Raw genomic sequence first — 19,010 nt, forward strand, 5'->3', positions numbered from 1 at the left:
ACAATTTATGTCAAATACAGGCATTTAAAGTTCCCTATGGACATTTCACGACTGTTAAAAACATTTTACGTCTGTTATAGACAGTTTACGGCCATCACTCTTTTTACATCCAATACAGACCTTTTATGTTTTTGACAAACAATATTTATCATATATGGTGGGTATCATCATGTTAAAAAGTGAAATAATTTATCCGCAATGGAGCAGCAAAGAAAAATAAAATCGAATCAAAGCAAATCTTTTTAAAATTGAATTGAACTATTTTATTGCCTTACATTGATTAAATAGAACTTTTCGTAAATACGTTAAAAATTATTCAAATTAAATTACCGAAAATGTAATAGAAATACACTTAGATTAGGTTAAATAAGCTTGGTAATATTTTCCTTTATATAGGTGAGGTCCTTGATAAGAACCTGGATTTAGGCCAGATTTGGCTCAATACTCGATACACACTTGGTAATTTTTATAAAAGTATCGCACATTTGCAGCTTGTAGGTCTTTCAGTATAAGCAATAAATAGAAGCAAAGTAAAAAAATAAGTTGGTTGCTAATATTTTCTTCTTTTTTTTGTGAAAACGCATGCGCAGTAGGCAACACTAAAATACGAGACGATTTCCACCTATGCCTGTACCGTCACCACCACCACACGAGGGGGGTGGTGGGTCATTATCATTGTTCCAGCCGAGAATATTGGAAATAGAAGAAGCTGTAGCTCGCTCAGATGCTAATTTTTGCTCCTATGGAAAAAATACATTATTAATCTGCAAACTCCCCCAAAAAAGTTGAAAAAACATTTTTTATATGTTGTTCCTGCTTGTGCATGTATTATAAGTTTAAAAAGATCATCTGATAGTCAACAGCAAACCCTGATGATGTCTCGCAGTATGGCTGACTTTTTACAAAAAAAAAAATTTTTTTTCGACAAGTTCTCCCCAGTATTAACAACTTCCTACAAAGACTTACCTTTTCAAATTTATTATTATCATCTTCAATTACCGCTGATAGAACTTCGCTTACAACTTCTACCCCTTCTGTAGGAGCTATTCTATCACAGCGTGCGTACATTAACATATATGGCGTATCTACAGCATACCGCCCGGTCAAATTCTTTATACTGCTAAAGGGGGCAAAAGAAACATGACTGTCATTGAAAAGATACCAACGTTCTGATTCTTTGTAGATTTTACGACCATAACAATAGTAATGCCCACTTTCTGCTGAGGTGCCAGAATGCACAACTACTGCCCAAAGTTTATATTTTTGATATCCTTCAGTATTATCTGTGTAAGAAAGGTAAAACAAGTTTTCAATACTCATAATTTGAACTGAACATATTTAGCTCCTTGTTAAACCTTTCAATCTGTTTGTTGCAGTTATTTAATAAGAAATTCTAAACAATAATCCCCCACAAAGTTACATACATGGTAACTCGTAAGCGGCCAGAAGGTTTATGAAACAGAACACCTGTGTTATAACAACTGTCTTTGCCCTGCTACACGAGCGAAAACCAAATAAGTAACATAATCCAATTATTCAAAAATTTATTAAATAATTATTAATATAAATATTATTAAATTGTTTACCATTAGAGAGGGGTATTTCAATTTCTTGTGGTATATTAACATGATCCATAATTTTAGTTCTTCTCTGCAGTTTTGTATTGTAGGTAAATCTCATCAAAGTAATCATCAAATAAACAGGTAATTTTGTAAAGACAGTTTTCTTTTGTGCTTTCTGTGGAAAAAAACATTTAAATTTTGAAACTTGGTGTCTGAACTTTGGATCTAACAACTGATTTATCTGTTGTGGCACTGACATGTGTCCTATTCTACATGGGTGAGGCCCTGCAGTATGACACACCATAGGACCTGATATTTAGGCTGTAACTGGCCCATTACCCCTAGCACGTGAAATACAAATGCTGCTGAAAAACTAAATGACATTTATACCCACACTAAAAGATAAAACATTAAAAAAACTGTTCAAATATGATATAGTGGGGTGGGGGAAGATGGGACACTTTTTAGCGCATAATATCCAAATACCCTGATTGTGTTTTAAACAATTAACAACGGTCTATGGGAGTTGCGAGCTTATGTTTCAATAATTATTTAAATGTTCTTTGTTCACTACCAAATAAAAGGAGAAAATGGAATTAAAAGGTGTCCCATTTTCTCTTAACCTACTCTATGTCAAACAGTACCGCTCCGTAAGCTAAAAAGGTTGAGAAGCCTAAAAGGTTAAAAAATGTTGTCCGTAAGCTAAAAAGGTTGAAAAAGATTGTCCGTAAGCTAAAAAGGTTGACTGTTGTGGAGAAACAGACATCACAAACTACTTACTCTTAAATCATCACATATTGGGCATTTATATTTATTACTTCCATCCAAGGTTTCATCCACAAGATTTTGATGAATAAGATCATCCAGATCATGATTCCTTGAGATAACATCTTCTTCTGTGTCTTCTTCTATTGATTCCTCCACCTAGAGACCATAATATTTCGAATAAAACCGGTTTAAACCGGGATTTAGTGGTCAATATTTTTAATTTTTTTGGAAATTATTCTTTTTGTGGATCACTGTATTATAGGGTTTTATATTAAAATAAATGGTGTATTTTTCATATGCCCTATACGCTATACTCCCAGACTCCCAGTTATTTTGTGGCAACATATATGTTTTTCCCAAAATTTACATTATATTATAATTACATAAACCACGGTATATTAGTACAAATTATAATTACCTGTATGGCTCTACCATGCACAGTACAATCTTCACCACCCACAAATGGTGTAGCTCCTTCAGTATCCATCGGTGAACCTTTTGTAACAAGAGAAAACAATGTACTGGTACATTAATAGTAAATAAGTAAAAATATGTGAATGCATGCAGCTTGCTTTATCCCCATAAGGCCATAAAACGACAGTCAATATAACATTGGTGTTCTGTTTCACACACACTCTGTGTTGCTGACAATTATAGACAACACATTAGCAACCAAGTGTCTTGCCGAAAGACACATACACTCACAATGGTGGCAGCAGCGAGCCTTGAACTTATAACCTCCAGGTTAGAGGCAGACACGATAACCATTATACCCAGTATTGAATAAAACATTTTTTTTTATTTAAGTCAAATTACCTGTATTTTCTTGTCCCTGATTAGAGGTGCTGGGTTGGGGGTTTGAAGCTTCGGGTTTTAACCCCAACTCGCAACCCCCTGACCCAGTTGAGGGTGTTTCCCTTTCATAGGCTTTATTTAGGGGTAACGCAAGGTCAAGAAACTCTTCTTCTCTTGTTGAAACGAATTTACAAGTTGAACATTTTATTAAAGTTTTAACTCTTCCATGGAAAAACTCAGATATTGATATTTCTTTGCTTTGTTTCTGTGGAAAATTAAGGACATCAATAAGTGATGAATATAACTTATCTTTGCGTGGCGCGGCAATGACATTCATTATAATATGCGTGTTCTGTTTCACACAGTCTTGCCCAAGATCACTTGCTCCTAGTGTCAGAGTATTCAAATTTATTTCCAATTAAAGAGCAAAAACATATGTATCTATAAACTATATCATAAATTTTGACAAGATTTTTTCTGTTTGATCGCTAAAATAAATCTAAATTAGCATTTTACCTGCACTTTAGCTGCTGGGCTTTCTGTTGCAGATGTTCCAGCTTGTGCAACAGAATCTTTAGTTCCTGCCAAATTATTAGCTTTGTATTATATTGTGTGCGCTCTGTTTCAAAATGATGACTAAAGATGGTTTTCGTTTTTACACCAAAACGTTCAATATGAAAAGCATAACAAATACATAGGCTACCATGTTTGCATTAAAACTGAGCAGACAATTTGTGTTTTTTATTGTTTGATCTATTTCTCAAAAATATCCCTTATATTTACATATATGTTGTAAAGTACCTTTCGAGTGTTCCTTGAATTCCTCATTCAATGCTTCTAGCAAATATTTAACATACTCAGAACAATCCTGTAAATCAAAAGCAATGTCTTAAAACCAATGTTAACAACTTGTAGGTTGGAGAGCTAGTCTTGCAAATGAGAACATAACAGACAAGACTATTTTATTACATGAAATATGTTATTTTTATTCTCCAAACATAATTCTAAAGTTATTGATGTTTGGGCACTGTGAATGCTGCTACCATTATGGGGTGTAATAATTACCTACAAGCTACAAAGTTGAATATCTGGTAATTTTATAACTCAAAAGCCGGCACAAGGTCTATGAAACAGAACACTTATGTTATAACGACTCTCAATTTTCCGCCACACAGAATAAATAAGTTACATTTATTCATTTATTGTTAAATCATGACCAACAGCATATAAACTGTAGCTGGGTGTATTGTACAGGAATGATATTGCTCTAATGAAGGCTTGTATAGGACATCGAATACACAAAAACAGAAATAAGTGCCTGAAGAGCTGTTTTTAAAAGGATTTTACCAGGTTGAAGTCTAACTGCATGGGACGTCAAAACGTCAGCAAACAAAATAATGCCCAAAAAGGCTGTTTAAAAATGATTTCCTGCTAACTTTATAGGATGCCAAAATATAGGTACGCAAACAAATAACAGAAGATCTGTTTTAAAAAACATGACCAACAAAACCTGTTGAGCGCCATAGGAAAACCATGAAGGTTTTGAATGTTCGACCATCTCCGTTGGTTGGAAGGCTTCACGTTTCGTTTTCAAAAGAAAAGCGAAAGTTTTTTCAAGATATCTTGATATTGAGGTAGTAGGGAATTCACGCGATTTTACAAGTACCAATTGACGAAACCTGCAAATTTATTTAGTTTTCAAATAAAACTAGAAACATATACACAATGTCACATAGAAATTTGCAGGGTTTTATATTTTTTACATGAAGTAACTTTTAATTACCTAATATTAATATGATAATAATACAGTTTATTATAAATTTTAAAAACATTCATAATATCCCTGAGCAATTTGAATGGACAATTTAAAAAGTGTCTTGAACCTATAAACTAAAAGAGAAACTGCTGAGTTTATGAATGGAACGTGGACTCATTGTATGCAAATTATATCCGGGTATTCCCCTCTCTCATTCTCTCTCGTTTTCTAATAGGCGCGTCGCTACGCACGCTTACAAATTTGAATAGAGAATGAATACTATTATGAAATGGTATGGCATTCTATAGTGCAGATCAAAAAGGACAACATTTTCAAAGGAAGTTTATAATTAGTTTATCTAATAACGTTTGTAACTGCCATCTTTTAACTACGGTTTTAGTTTGTATAGACACCTAACAGCAGCTTTTCCACTGTTGTTAGGCATCTATACAAACAAGCAGGAACAAAGTACATGCATTTACCATAAAAATCAATAAGGTTTCCTGTGTTTTACGAGTATAAGTGTAACGGTATATTAAAAATGTTACCACTTTTTTTACTAAAAAAATGTCACAAGAGACTTTTTTACTAAAAACACTGTTGCCCCAGATAATACTAAAAAAATTGTACTCACTCTTCTGCCATGTACAAGGCTTGTATAATGCTGTTCATAAAACATGTGTTGCCCATGTTTACGAGGCCTGCCATGTTGGTCTCGGTCGAGCGTTGTGCGACTTGATATGAATAATGGTACGTGGAAACGTAAGAAGCGGACCACGTCGGGCATTTTAAAACCTCATTGATTTCTTCTTCACTTGGTTTGGGGTGTTTCTTAAAAAACAGAGAGTTTTAAAATCATAAAGAAAAGTAGTTAAGGAAAATGGAAATGAAAACTGGATGTAACTTATTTATTAGGCGTTCTGTTTCATACAATTCGTGCAGACTTACAAGCTACCATATGTGTAAATTTGTAAGTGAATATTATTTATATATTTTTTTGTAATGTATGATTAACAATTTAGGCAACCTATAAGGGACCACAAGGTTGGAGCAATTAATATGAAATATTAAAATACCAAAAAACTGACTGTTCTACTAAATAAACGATAAGAATATTTTTTGAACACAGTTTTAGAGATTTATTTAGCAAAAATGTACAGCTATCAATCTACAAAATTGTACAGCTACCAAAGAAAAAAACCCCACAATATTTCCACTTACACTTATTGCATGAATAAGTGGATCATATAAATCTGGAAAACCAGAATGTAGATGCATCATACAGTAGCATAAGTTGGCAAGTTGTTTAATATATGTTTCATTTTCTTGTGGTTTATTTTCGCCTTCTAAAAACTGTAAAAGCTGAAAAAAAATCAAATTAAATAGTCGTAAAATCTGTCATCTGGTATGTATATTGTAATCTAATAAAACACTGTGGCAGTGTAACTGGATTTTTCTAGTTTCAACTCGATTTTTCTAGTTTTAAATAAAAGCCCAACTTTGTGCTTAAAAAGATATTGTATATTATATATATATTTTTTTATGATATTATATAATAATAATAGCGAAGATAAAATGATTAAAACACATAAGAGAAGAGAATTAACAGCAAAACGACGAGTTTTTAAAATATGCTATGAATAAAAGTGTGGGAAAAAATGTCAGTCAAAAAGCATGGCTTTGGAACCCAAAAACAGTTTAGTTCTGCTTTCTATGGAAGCAATTGAACCATGAGAACAGGAATTGAATATTTACTGTGGGGAAGTACCTCTTATGCTTCCCTTTCAATATAAATTGTGTTGTAATATAACTTTGGCAATTGTGTGTTATATATGCACACATTTTAGGTTCGCTTTAAAGTTTAAAAAAAGTTTTAGACTGTATAGATCCCCAAACCACACATATTAAAATTTAATTCATCAATACTTACACTTTACCCAATTTAAACTGTAACACTTTATTAAAAAAGTGCAAATAAGATTTATATACTATGTGGAATAAAAACTGTTAAAGAAAGGATATGTTTCTGTTGTTTATTCATTAAAATCTGTTACAGAAAAAGTTGGCCAAAATCTGTGTTATATAATCGCAAACTGTATGTCCACTGTTAAGTTTTTAAAACCAAAATATATTCCTAAAAAACACACAAACATTCAACTTATAAATATACAGCAGAACAGTCAATACATATAGATATGTATAGCATATTTAATTTACCTTTGGAATTTGTGAAACTACAATATGAAATGCATCAGGTGAAAGTTGGCAACTCATTAACATATGAACAAGCACAGCAACTGCTGACGGTCGAACATGAGGAAGTCTTATACAAGCTACAACCTGTAACCAATTATTTGAATGTTATATTTGTGTTTTTTAGTAGGTGTCAAACATGTCCAATTTTCTAATAATAAAAATTTATTTGTCTCTTCGACCATGGTAGTAAAGATTGAATAATATTTAAAATGAAAGGATATATTTAGAAATGACAGTTGTTAAAATACGCTTACAGTTAAAACATATTTACATTTAATTGGGAGAAAAAAGTGTTGTCGCTACACCTAGCAGACAAACAAGCCATTTATGTTTTATTATTTCCATGTCTAATTATTCTATAAAGGTGGGGTCCTATGTTGTCAAGAGACCTAAGATTTATACATCTAAATTTAAAAAGGCATATGAGAAAACCTATAATACCAAAATTTAAAAAGGGTATCATGAAGAAAAAGTTATAATACCAAAAAAGGTGAATAAGTTACTTAGTTACAATTATCTCACTTTTCCAATTGATTTTAGAGTGACATCTATCAGCATTTGAAACTTATTTAGTTCTGCTAAGTGTTTAAAAAAAGATAAAATCCAAAGATGAGTTTTCTGTGCTGTTGGCCAGCCAAGCCAAGAAACCATACGGTTAAGTGCTAGATACATATTGGTGTCCTGGACTGTCATGTCTTGTGTGATTTGTTTCACAGCTTGATCAATTACTTCACATGGTATGAGCTCCACCAGGCAACCTGGAAAATTTTATGGAAAATTCTGTTAAATTGGGCTTAGTAATAAGGCATCAAAAAAGTACTTTGGAGAAAAAAAAAATTGAAGTTGTATCTTTAGTGTAAATTTTAGAAGTTGTATTTTTTACTGTAAATTTTAAGAGTTTATACATTAGTACACTAATGAAAAGTTTTCACACTAATATTTCTGTATATTACAAAATATAAAAATTGTTACCTAAAGCATTGGAAGGTTCAGCAGTGATGTTGCTATTTGACAGAATATCAAAAACTTCTTTTAGTGACGGAAATAACAGGTTTGGGGCTTTTGTCCAAATATGGTTCAATAACAACGCCACATCACGCACATCCTGTAAAAATTACAACATTTAGTATTTTACGTTGGTACTGCAATACTTTTTTAATATGCTTAAAAAAGAGTAACTATATACCTTTAAAATAGGTTTGATAAATTGCAAATGGTAAATGGATAAGACATAGCGTGTTTTAACACTTTAATGAAAATGGTTTATTAAAACAAATTAACGAATCACTAAAGTCACTGCAAACGGAATTGTAGGTAAAGGAAATTAATAGACAAGTTTAACACAACTTTACACCAGACTGAAAGTGATTGCAACATTTTGGTGCAATACAAAACATGTGATTGAATGGCATCTGCTCTATGGCAAAATACTGATGTAACAAAACACAGTTGTTATATACATTATTCAAAAACGTTTGAAACAAGTTTTGTTTAAATCTAATAATATTTTTATTTTGAAAAACAGGAAATTTGTCATTTTTTAAAACAGAATACTTACTTGGATATAGTTGTTTATGTTTTTCACATCTTCTTGTAATAAGACAAAGTCACTCATAGCGTGAATTGATAAAGTACACATAGGAAAATTTCTGTTCATTGGAGGCATACAAGTGGGGTGCCTACGAAAAAAGTGTAAAATAACCAATGGTTACTAATGGGTTGTCCAAATTGTAAGCCATAAATAAAAAAAAACACATTTGACATTCCACACAATTCATAAAAAATGAAATTGGTTTGAGGCTGCTGATATTGCAGGGTTAAGGACACTTAACAGCAAACCCTGATGGTGTCTCACCTTCGTGCAGACGAAGGATCAGTCCTTTAGCTTGACAAATTCAAAATTAAACTTTACACTAAATTTTGTTGCTTGAAATATGCCTATTTAATGATGTATGTATAGGTCTACATAATATATTTATGTTATATTACTTTATAAGAAGTCGGCAGATCTCAGCAAAGCTGACATGCTCCTTGCTATCGTACATCAGTCGTAAAACTTCACTCTTCATAATTAAAACAAAATGCCGATGAGATTTTGACTCCGGTAGTGTACCAGTTAGTAAAATATTAGTTAATTTCACGCGCCGAATTAAAGTTGTGGCATTTTTCTGCGTATTTTGATTATCATCAGAAATTACAATTTCCTCCGCTTTTTTTCCACTCATCATAGTATCCAATGCTTCTTTACAAAAAGGTAAATATTGCGTGATAATATTGCCAGCATATCTGCTGTGAAATTCATCTCCACTGAGAAAAAAATTAAAACAGTTTTCAAAAATTCGAATCTGCTGCTCTTGTGTTAAAGATTCAGTTTTGCTTTTCACAGAAGTCAAAACAACTTGAAACAGTTTCTTTTTCTCCTTTGTAGAATGATCAGAAAGAAATATTCCTGATATAATTTGTTCCATCTTTGACCTAACGCTTTTTTATCTATGTACTTTACTTTTAAACCATATCAAAAAAACTCTAGAAGAGTGTCAATGAGTAGCCTACATGATAAAATAACAAATACACTAATCCATACTAAAGTAAATTCTTTTACGAATACTGGTAAATCTGAGCTAAAACCTGATAATCTTAACTGTACACTATACGAGTGGCTAAATGTTGGGCACTTGACGCAAATATGTTTTGTTGACTAGCGTCGGTTTTTCTTACAAATTCTGTGAACATTACATCATCAAAACAAATTTACCGAAAAACCTTCGTCATCGCTCGTACAGCCATACAGCAAATAAGTTTTAAATTAAACCGTGTCGTGTACTCCATACACAGCCGTACATAATAACAATGGGCTAGGTAACCAAGCTATAACTGAGAGAAACCCTGGGGAACTACCTGGTAAAGCTAAGCAAAAAAATGTTTTAAGCGGATATGCGCGGTCCAGCACAACCAAGCTTCTCCTCGACGATGGGTGCATTTTCACACTTTTTTCAGACATTGTGTAATCAAGCCCCGTATAAACTAATCCACAACATGTATTGGTGTTTAATTTTTATTGAATTTCCGCTACTAACGATGCTTTAACGAACAAAACCCAGTAAAACACCCAACCAATCTAACAAGGAGTTGCCTGGATGCAACATCAGACCTTCACAGTTTATTCCGCAATTATCTTGCGTGCACTTCTTCACAAAAACGTGGAACGAAAAACAAAAATTGACAGTTTATAACAAAATCGTTTTTACTTTTACTTTTGAGGCGAAAACAAAACTGTTTCTTCACATATTTTGGTTTTTATTATCATAAATTATCGGAATTTTCGCTGAGAATATTATCTAAAACAACCGCACTAGTGGTGTCCATATCTGTGACGTCATCCTGCGCTTTGACGTCTTTCTCTGTGACATCAGAATGTGAATTATCACCGTTCGGAACGTCATTAATGACGCCATCCTTAGGTTTGACATTTTCGGTTTGTGGAGCATCTTTGATGTCATCCGTAGTGACATCATTGGAAGCTGTGATGTCATCCGTAGTGACATCATTGGGAGCTGTGATGTCATCAGTAGTGACATCATTGGGAGCTGTGATGTCATCAGTAGTGACATCATCAGAGGCTGTGATATCATCAGTAGTGACATCATTAGGGGCTGTGATGTCATCAGTAGTGACATCATCAGGAGCTATGACATCAACAGTGGTATTTTGACGAGGTGAAGTCCCATCAGATAACAAAGCATCTTTAATCGCTGCACCTATGTCATCACCAGTAGTTGTGACATCATCAACTGTGTTTGTGACATCACAGTTATCTTGCATAGAATTGGAGTTGGTATCTTGTGCAACAGGTTCCTGCCTTTTTTCAGTATCTGCATGAAAACAAAACATGAATAATTCAAACATTAAGTCGTAAAGTGAACTTGCACCACCAACATTGATTTGAGTATTTTTGAAAAAATGATTTTAAATACAAATAACTTGCCTTGAGACTGTTCAGTGTTTTCATTCATAATCATTTCATTTTCTTTATTCACCAAATCTTCCAATACATCTGTATGTTACAAGATATTTTAAAATAGTGATTAGTACAGCTTAGATTATTCCAGGGTTAGCCTGCTTACTCTGCAACCTCAGGTTAGGTGCCTGTGGCACTTACTGTTACCTATTACAGTTTTAAATTTTCACAAAGTATATGTCTATAAAATATAATTACAGAGCATTTAAAACAGGAACGGTATGATTTTAATAATGTTATATTTATATAGTATTTTAAAAACAGAAATGATTTGTCTATAAAAGTTATTGTTACATAGCATTTTTAAAAAAATTTAAGTTTCATTATTTATCTCACCATTAGGAAAATCAGTTTGCACTTCAGTTTTGATAAAAACTTCAGATTTTTCCGGAACTTCTGATTCTTCCATCTTTTCATCTTCAGACTGAGGTTCCTCCTTTATCTGAGGAGAATTATCCAAGCCTGGAATTTCCTCTTTCACAGAATCAAGTGGGCTGTATAAAGGAGCCTTGATAGGGGTCTGAAAAATGCATTTAAATTTATACATAAATTATGTAACTATAATAAGTTGTATAATGTATGTAAACTCAGAAACTGCATACATTAGTACAAAATGCAGAATCTGCATATATTAGTACAAAAAGCAGAATCTGCATATATTAGTACAAAAATCAGAATCTGCATATATTAGTACAAAAAGCAGAATCTGCATATTTTAGTACAAAAAGAAAAGCAGAATCTGCATATATTAGTACAAAAAACAGAGTCTGCATATTTTAGTACAAAACGCAGAATCTGCATATATTAGTACAAAAAACAGAATCTGCATACATTAGTACAAAAAGCAGAAACTGCCAACATTAGTACAAAAAGCAGAAACTGCATACATTAGTACATAAAACAGAGTCTGCATATATTAGTACAAAAAGCAGAATCTGCATATATTAGTACAAAACTTAACTTAACAATATGTAAATTTAAGAATGTGTGTATGAACTATTAATCCTGTATGGCCATACAAGTTAAGTTGCTAAAGTTCAGTACACGATAAACTAAGTTATGTCAATATTGACATCACTTTGCTAGATTACAAAACAGGAAGTTAAACTTACAATAAGTGAGCTTGAATTATAATTATCTTCATAACAGCTTGGATGGAAGTTGTCATCATCGACTTTAACACAGTTAGCAAACTGCCATTCATCATCATTTTCATTGTAGAATGTTTCAAATGCTTCTTTGCATACTTTGCAAATCTGTAGTTTGTTTAAAGTTTAATTAGTTGGCTGTAATAGCACAACATTTTCATTTTTTTTAAGAAATTTATTTTTTAAATGGACACAAAAACTGCAATGTTTAAATTTATTTTAACATTTTTTTAAAATATTAAACTCACATCCTCTCCAGGGCGCCCTGTTAACGGAACTGTCAAGTCATTTTCCTCATTTGCCCCAGGGAATTCCCCTTTTACTGGGTCCTCATTAAATGGGTTTTTCGCTTTTTCTTCGGGGTCAACAACTTCTTCAAAGCAAATCCATTCCTGGAATATTTGGGTGGTTTTGGTTTTTTATGTACAAATCACTAATTAACATTTGTTGCAAATGGAACAAGATATATAAAAAAAAATGATTAAACATTAATTACCACCTGATACAAAAGTACTAGAACAGGATGTTTTAATAAAAAAGAAAAAAACTATTTAAAAACATAAAAATACTGGAAAACGATATTTTTAAAAAAAAGGAAAATTTACACATTTCTACGCACAAGAAAAATTTAAAAAAGACGGCCAAAGAAAAACATTCTGATAAATCATTTACACTCACCCCTGCAGCAGGATATAGCGAACGATGTGATTGGACGAAACCTTCCTTATCTTTCCGGTTGACTCGGTAATGCCAATCAAGATGTTCAGCATAGAGGTCTGTTTGCCTCGTCGTAAAACGTAAACCACATGCTTAAGTGTATTCCGCTCTAAACATCTTAATACTCGAGCAGTTTGACCGAGTTCATTCCTGCCAGTTTGACCGAGTTCATTCCTGCCAGCATAAGGTGCAATCTATTAAACAGAATTTAAAGGTATTATTAGATTGGAGCAGTTTGACCGAGTTCATTCCTGCCACGCAGTTTGACCGAGTTCATTCCTGCCCTTGAGCAAATAATAAATGATATTGCTCTAATGAAGGCTTGTATAGGACATCGAATACACACAAACAGAAATAAGTGCCTGAAGAGCTGTTTTTAAAAGGATTTTACCAGGTTGAAGTCTAGCTGCATAAGACGTCAAAACGTGGGCAAACAAAATAATGCCCAAAAAGGCTGTTTAAAAATGATTTCACCCTGACTTTATAGGATGCCAAAACATACGCAAACAAATAACAGAAGATCTGTTTTAAAAAACATGACCAACAATACCTGTTGAGCGCCATGGGAAAACCATGAAGGTTTTGAATGTTCGACCATCTCCGTTGGTTGGAAGGCTTCACGTTTCGTTTTCAAAAGAAAAGCGAAAGTTTTTTCAAGATATCTTGATATTGAGGTAGTAGGGAATTCACGCGATTTTACAAGTACCAATTGACGAAACCTGCAAATTTATTTAGTTTTCAAATAAAATTAGAAACATATACACAATGTCACATAGAAATTTGCAGGGTTTTATATTTTTTACATGAAGTAACTTTTAATTACCTAATATTAATATGATAATAATACAGTTTATTATAAATTTTAAAAACATTCATAATATCCCTGAGCAATTTGAATGGACAATTTAAAAAGTGTCTTGAACCTATAAACTAAAAGAGAAACTGCTGAGTTTATGAATGGAACGTGGACTCATTGTATGCAAATTATATCCGGGTATTCCCCTCTCTCATTCTCTCTCGTTTTCTAATAGGTGCGTCGCTACGCACGCTTACAAATTTGAATAGAGAATGAATACTCTTATGAAATGGTATGGCATTCTATAGTGCAGATCAAAAAGGACAACATTTTTAAAGGAAGTTTATAATTAGTTTATCTAATAACGTTTGTAACTGCCGTCTCTTAACTACCGTTTTAGTTTGTATAGACACCTAGCAGCAGCTTTTCCACTGTTGTTAGGCATCTATACAAACAAGCAGGAACAAAGTACATGCATTTACCATAAAAATCAATAAGGTTTCCTGTGTTTTACGAGTATAAGTGTAACGGTATATTAAAAATGTTACCACTTTTTTTACTAAAAAAATGTCACAAGAGACTTTTTTACTAAAGACACTGTCGCCCCAGATAATACTAAAAAAATTGTACTCACTCTTCTGCCATGTACAAGGCTTGTATAATGCTGTTCATAAAACAAGTGTTGCCCATGTTTACGAGGCCTGCCATGTTGGTCTCCGTCGAGCGTCGTGCGACTTGATATGAATAATGGTACGTGGAAACGTAAGAAGCGGACCACGTCGGGCATTTTAAAACCTCATTGATTTCTTCTTCACTTGGTTTGGGGTGTTTCTTAAAAAACAGAGAATTTTAAAATCATAAAGAAAAGTAGTTAAGGAAAATGGAAATGAAAACTGGATGTAACTTATTTATTAGGCGTTCTGTTTCATACAATTCGTGCAGACTTACAAGCTACCATATGTGTAATTTTGTAAGTGAATATTATTTTTATATTTTTTTGTAATGTATGATTAACAATTTAGGCAACCTATAAGGGACCACAAGGTTGGAGCAATTAATATGAAATATTAAAATACCAAAAAACTGACTGTTCTACTAAATAAACGATAAGAATATTTTTTGAACACAGTTTTAGAGATTTATTTAGCAAAAATGTACAGCTATCAATCTACAAAATTGTACAGCTACCAAAGAAAAAAACCCCACAATATTTCCACTTACACTTATTGCATGAATAACCGGATCATATAAATCTGGAAAACCAGAATGTAGATGCATCATACAGTAGCATAAGTTGGCAAGTTGTTTAATATATGTTTCATTTTCTTGTGGTTTATTTTCGCCTTCTAAAAACTGTAAAAGCTGAAAAAAAAACAAATTAAATAGTCGTAAAATCTGTCATCTGGTATGTATATTGTAACCTAATAAAACACTGTGGCAGTGTAACTGGATTTTTCTAGTTTCAACTCGATGTTTCTAGTTTTAAATAAAAGCCCAACTTTGTGCTTAAAAAGATATTGTATATTATATATATATTTTTTTATGATATTATATAATAATAATAGCGAAGACAAAATGATTAAAACACATAAGAGAAGAGAATTAACAGCAAAACGACGAGTTTTTAAAATATGCTATGAATAAAAGTGTGGGAAAAAATGTCAGTCAAAAAGCATGGCTTTGGAACCCAAAAACAGTTTAGTTCTGCTTTCTATGGAAGCAATTGAACCATGAGAACAGGAATTGAATATTTACTGTGGGGAAGTACCTCTTATGCTTCCCTTTCAATATAAATTGTGTTGTAATATAACTTTGGCAATTGTGTGTTATATATGCACACATTTTAGGTTCGCTTTAAAGTTTAAAAAAAGTTTTAGACTGTATAGATCCCCAAACCACGCATATTAAAATTTAATTCATCAATACTTACACTTTACCCAATTTAAACTGTAACACTTTATTAAAAAAGTGCAAATAAGATTTATATACTATGTGGAATAAAAACTGTTAAAGAAAGGATATGTTTCTGTTGTTTATTCATTAAAATCTGTTACAGAAAAAGTTGGCCAAAATCTGTGTTATATAATCGCAAACTGTATGTCCACTGTTAAGTTTTTAAAACCAAAATATATTCCTAAAAAACACACAAACATTCAACTTATAAATATACAGCAGAACAGTCAATACATGTAGATATGTATAGCATATTTAATTTACCTTTGGAATTTGTGAAACTACAATATGAAATGCATCAGGTGAAAGTTGGCAACTCATTAACATATGAACAAGCACAGCAACTGCTGAAGGTCGAACATGAGGAAGTCTTATACAAGCTACAACCTGTAACCAATTATTTGAATGTTATATTTGTGTTTTTTAGTAGGTGTCAAACATGTCCAATTTTCTAATAATAAAAATTTATTTGTCTCTTCGACCATGGTAGTAAAGATTGAATAATATTTAAAATGAAAGGATATATTTAGAAATGACAGTTGTTAAAATACGCTTACAGTTAAAACATATTTACATTTAATTGGGAGAAAAAAGTGTTGTCGCTACACCTAGCAGACAAACAAGCCATTTATGTTTTATTATTTCCATGTCTAATTATTCTATAAAGGTGGGGTCCTATGTTGTCAAGAGACCTAAGATTTATACAGCGCATATCTAAATTTAAAAAGGCATATGAGAAAACCTATAACACCAAAATTTAAAAAGGGTATCATGAAGAAAAAGTTATAATACCAAAAAAGGTGAATAAGTTACTTAGTTACAATTATCTCACTTTTCCAATTGATTTTAGAGTGACATCTATCAGCATTTGAAACTTATTTAGTTCCGCTAAGTGTTTAAAAAAAGATAAAATCCAAAGATGAGTTTTCTGTGCTGTTGGCCAGCCAAGCCAAGAAACCATACGGTTAAGTGCTAGATACATATTGGTGTCCTGGACTGTCATGTCTTGTGTGATTTGTTTCACAGCTTGATCAATTACTTCACATGGTATGAGCTCCACCAAGCAACCTGGAAAATTTTATGGAAAATTCCGTTAAATATGGTCTTGGAAAATGAAAAAAAAATTGTGTCAAAGAAATTTTGAAGTTGTATTTTTAAGTGTAAATTTTGAAAGTTGTATTTGTTAGTAAAAATTGTAAAAGCTTTATACATTAGTACACTAATGGAAAGTTTTGTTTTGCACACCAATAATTCTGTATATTACGATAAATATTAGTTACCTAAAGCATTGGAAGGTTCAGCAGTGATGTTACTGTTTGACAGAATATCAAAAACTTCTTTTAGTGACGGAAATAGGAGGTTTGGAGCTTTTGTCCAAATATGGTTCAATAACAACGCCACATCACGCACATCCTGTAAAAATTAACAACATCTAGTATTTTTCGTAGGTACTGCAATACTTTTTTAATATGCCTAAAAAAGACTAAATATATACCTTTAAAATAGGTTTGATAAATTGCAAATGGTTAATGGATAAGACATAGCGTGTTTTAACACTTCAATGAAAATGGTTTATTAGAACAAATTAACGAATCTCTAGAGTCACTACAAAAGGAATTGTAGGTAAAGGAAATTAATAGACAAGTTTTACACAACTTCACACCAGACTGAAAGTGATTGCAACATTTTGGTGCAATACAGAACATGTGATTGAATGGCATCTGCTGTATGGCAAAATACTGATGTAACAAAACACAGTTATTATTTAAATTATTCAAAAACGTTTGAAACAAGTTTTGTTTAAATCTAATAATTTTTTTATTTTGAAAAACAGGAATATTGTCATTTTTTAGAACAGAATACTTACTTGGATGTAGTTGTTTATGTTTTTCACATCTTCTTGTAATAAGACAAAGTCACTCATAGCGTGAATTGATAAAGTACACATAGGAAAATTTCTGTTCATTGGAGGCATACAAGTGGGGTGCCTACGAAAAAAGTGTAAAATAACCAATGGTTACTAATGGGTTGTCCAAATTGTAAGCCATAAATAAAAAAAAACTCATTTGACATTCCACACAATTGATAAAAAAACTGAAATTGGTTTGAGGCTGTTAATATTGCTGGGTTAAGGACACTTAACAGCAAACCCTGATGGTGTCTCACCTTATTGCAGACAAAACATCAGTCCTTTAGGTTGACAAATTCAAAATTAAAGTTTACACTACATTTTGTTGCTTGAAATATGCCTATTTAATGATGTATGTATAGGTCTACATAATACATTTATGTTATATTACTTTATAAGAAGTCGGCAGATCTCAGCAAAGCTGACATGCTCCTTGCTATCGTACATCAGTCGTAAAACTTCACTCTTCATAATTAAAACAAAATGCCGATGAGATTTTGACTCCGGTAGTGTACCAGTTAGTAAAATATTAGTTAATTTCACGCGCCGAATTAAAGTTGTGGCATTTTTCTGCGTATTTTGATTATCATCAGAAATTACAATTTCCTCCGCTTTTTTTCCACTCATCATAGTATCCAATGCTTCTTTACAAAAAGGTAAATATTCCGTGATGATATTGCCAGCATATCTGCTGTGAAATTCATCTCCACTGAGAAAAAAATTAAAACAGTTTTCAAAAATTCGAATCTGCTGCTCTTGTGTTAAAGATTCAGTTTTGCTTTTCACAGAGGTCAAAACAACTTGAAACAGTTTTTTTTTCTCCTTTGTAGAATGATCAGAAAGAAATATTCCTGATATAATTTGTTCCATCTTTGACCTAGCGCTGTTTTTATTTATGTACTTTACTTTTAAACCATATCAAAAAAATGTCTAGAAGAGTGTCAATGAGTAGCCTACATGATAAAATAACAAATACACTAATCCATACTAAAGTAAATTCTTTTACGCATACTGGTAAATCTGAGCTAAAACCTGATAATCTTAACTGTACACTATACGAGTGGATAAATGTTGGGCACTTGACGCAAATATATTTTGTTGACTAGCGCCGTTTTTTCTTACAAATTCTGTGAACATTTACATCATCAAAACAAATTTACCGAAAAACCTTCGTCATCGCTCGTACAGCCATACAGCAAATAAGTTTTAAATTAAACCGTGTCGTATACTCCATACACAGCAGTACATAATGACAATGGGCTAGGTAACCAAGCTATACCAGAGAGAAACCCTGGGGAACTACCTGGTAAAGCTAAGCAAAAAAAATGTTTT

The 19,010-nt window shown here is 32.3% G+C and overlaps 2 protein-coding genes across 3 annotated transcripts; both read right to left on the bottom strand.

The window, feature by feature from the left end:
• Positions 1–239: 239 nt before the first annotated feature.
• LOC149725184 (ubiquitin carboxyl-terminal hydrolase 38-like) lies at positions 240–18,729 on the bottom strand. Of its 2 annotated transcripts, none has more exons than XM_089892784.1 (16): positions 18,070–18,729; positions 17,637–17,757; positions 17,050–17,182; positions 16,602–16,837; positions 16,034–16,156; positions 15,038–15,178; positions 14,451–14,647; positions 13,571–13,739; positions 3,927–3,993; positions 3,642–3,706; positions 3,147–3,390; positions 2,749–2,825; positions 2,343–2,486; positions 1,587–1,737; positions 967–1,283; positions 240–740 (listed from the first exon to the last, which is right to left on the bottom strand). In XM_089892784.1, the coding sequence occupies exons 1-16, from the start codon at positions 18,546–18,548 to the stop codon at positions 600–602; spliced, it is 2,805 nt and encodes a 934-aa protein (XP_089748910.1). In that variant the 5' UTR covers positions 18,549–18,729; the 3' UTR covers positions 240–599. The 2 variants fall into 2 exon arrangements, with proteins under 2 accessions (XP_089748910.1, XP_089748909.1); XM_089892783.1 differs by lacking the exons at positions 13,571–13,739; positions 14,451–14,647; positions 15,038–15,178; ... (3 more) ...; positions 17,637–17,757; positions 18,070–18,729 and adding exons at positions 4,636–4,804; positions 5,516–5,712; positions 6,103–6,243; ... (3 more) ...; positions 8,696–8,816; positions 9,127–9,713.
• Positions 10,177–13,297, bottom strand: LOC149725185 (uncharacterized). Its single transcript, XM_089891943.1, has 7 exons — positions 13,261–13,297; positions 12,982–13,112; positions 12,552–12,695; positions 12,268–12,411; positions 11,492–11,675; positions 11,123–11,191; positions 10,177–11,009 (listed from the first exon to the last, which is right to left on the bottom strand). Exons 1-7 carry the CDS (start codon positions 13,295–13,297, stop codon positions 10,441–10,443), a joined length of 1,278 nt encoding a protein of 425 aa, XP_089748069.1. The 3' UTR covers positions 10,177–10,440.
• Positions 18,730–19,010: the final 281 nt, after the last annotated feature.

This window comes from Ciona robusta, chromosome 14 (assembly GCF_009617815.1).
Source record: "Ciona robusta chromosome 14, ASM961781v2".
NCBI lineage: Eukaryota > Metazoa > Chordata > Ascidiacea > Phlebobranchia > Cionidae > Ciona > Ciona robusta.

What these genes read in the sequence shown, in the direction of transcription:
- LOC149725185 (XM_089891943.1), bottom strand. Translation starts at nt 13,297, where the DNA reads ATGAACTCGGTCAAACTGCGTGGCAGGAATGAACTCG. An exon ending in GCGTGGCAGGAATGAACTCG is followed by an intron (nt 13,113 to 13,260) that starts GTCAAACTGCTC and finishes AATACACTTAAG; the next exon opens with CATGTGGTTTACGTTTTACG. An exon ending in GCAAACTGATTTTCCTAATG is followed by an intron (nt 11,192 to 11,491) that starts GTGAGATAAATA and finishes TGTAACATACAG; the next exon opens with ATGTATTGGAAGATTTGGTG.
- LOC149725184 (XM_089892784.1), bottom strand. Translation starts at nt 18,548, where the DNA reads ATGGAACAAATTATATCAGGAATATTTCTTTCTGATCATTCTACAAAG. An exon ending in GCCCAGCAGCTAAAGTGCAG is followed by an intron (nt 3,391 to 3,641) that starts GTAAAATGCTAA and finishes AATTTTCCACAG; the next exon opens with AAACAAAGCAAAGAAATATC. An exon ending in CAATATGTGATGATTTAAGA is followed by an intron (nt 1,738 to 2,342) that starts GTAAGTAGTTTG and finishes TTTTTTCCACAG; the next exon opens with AAAGCACAAAAGAAAACTGT.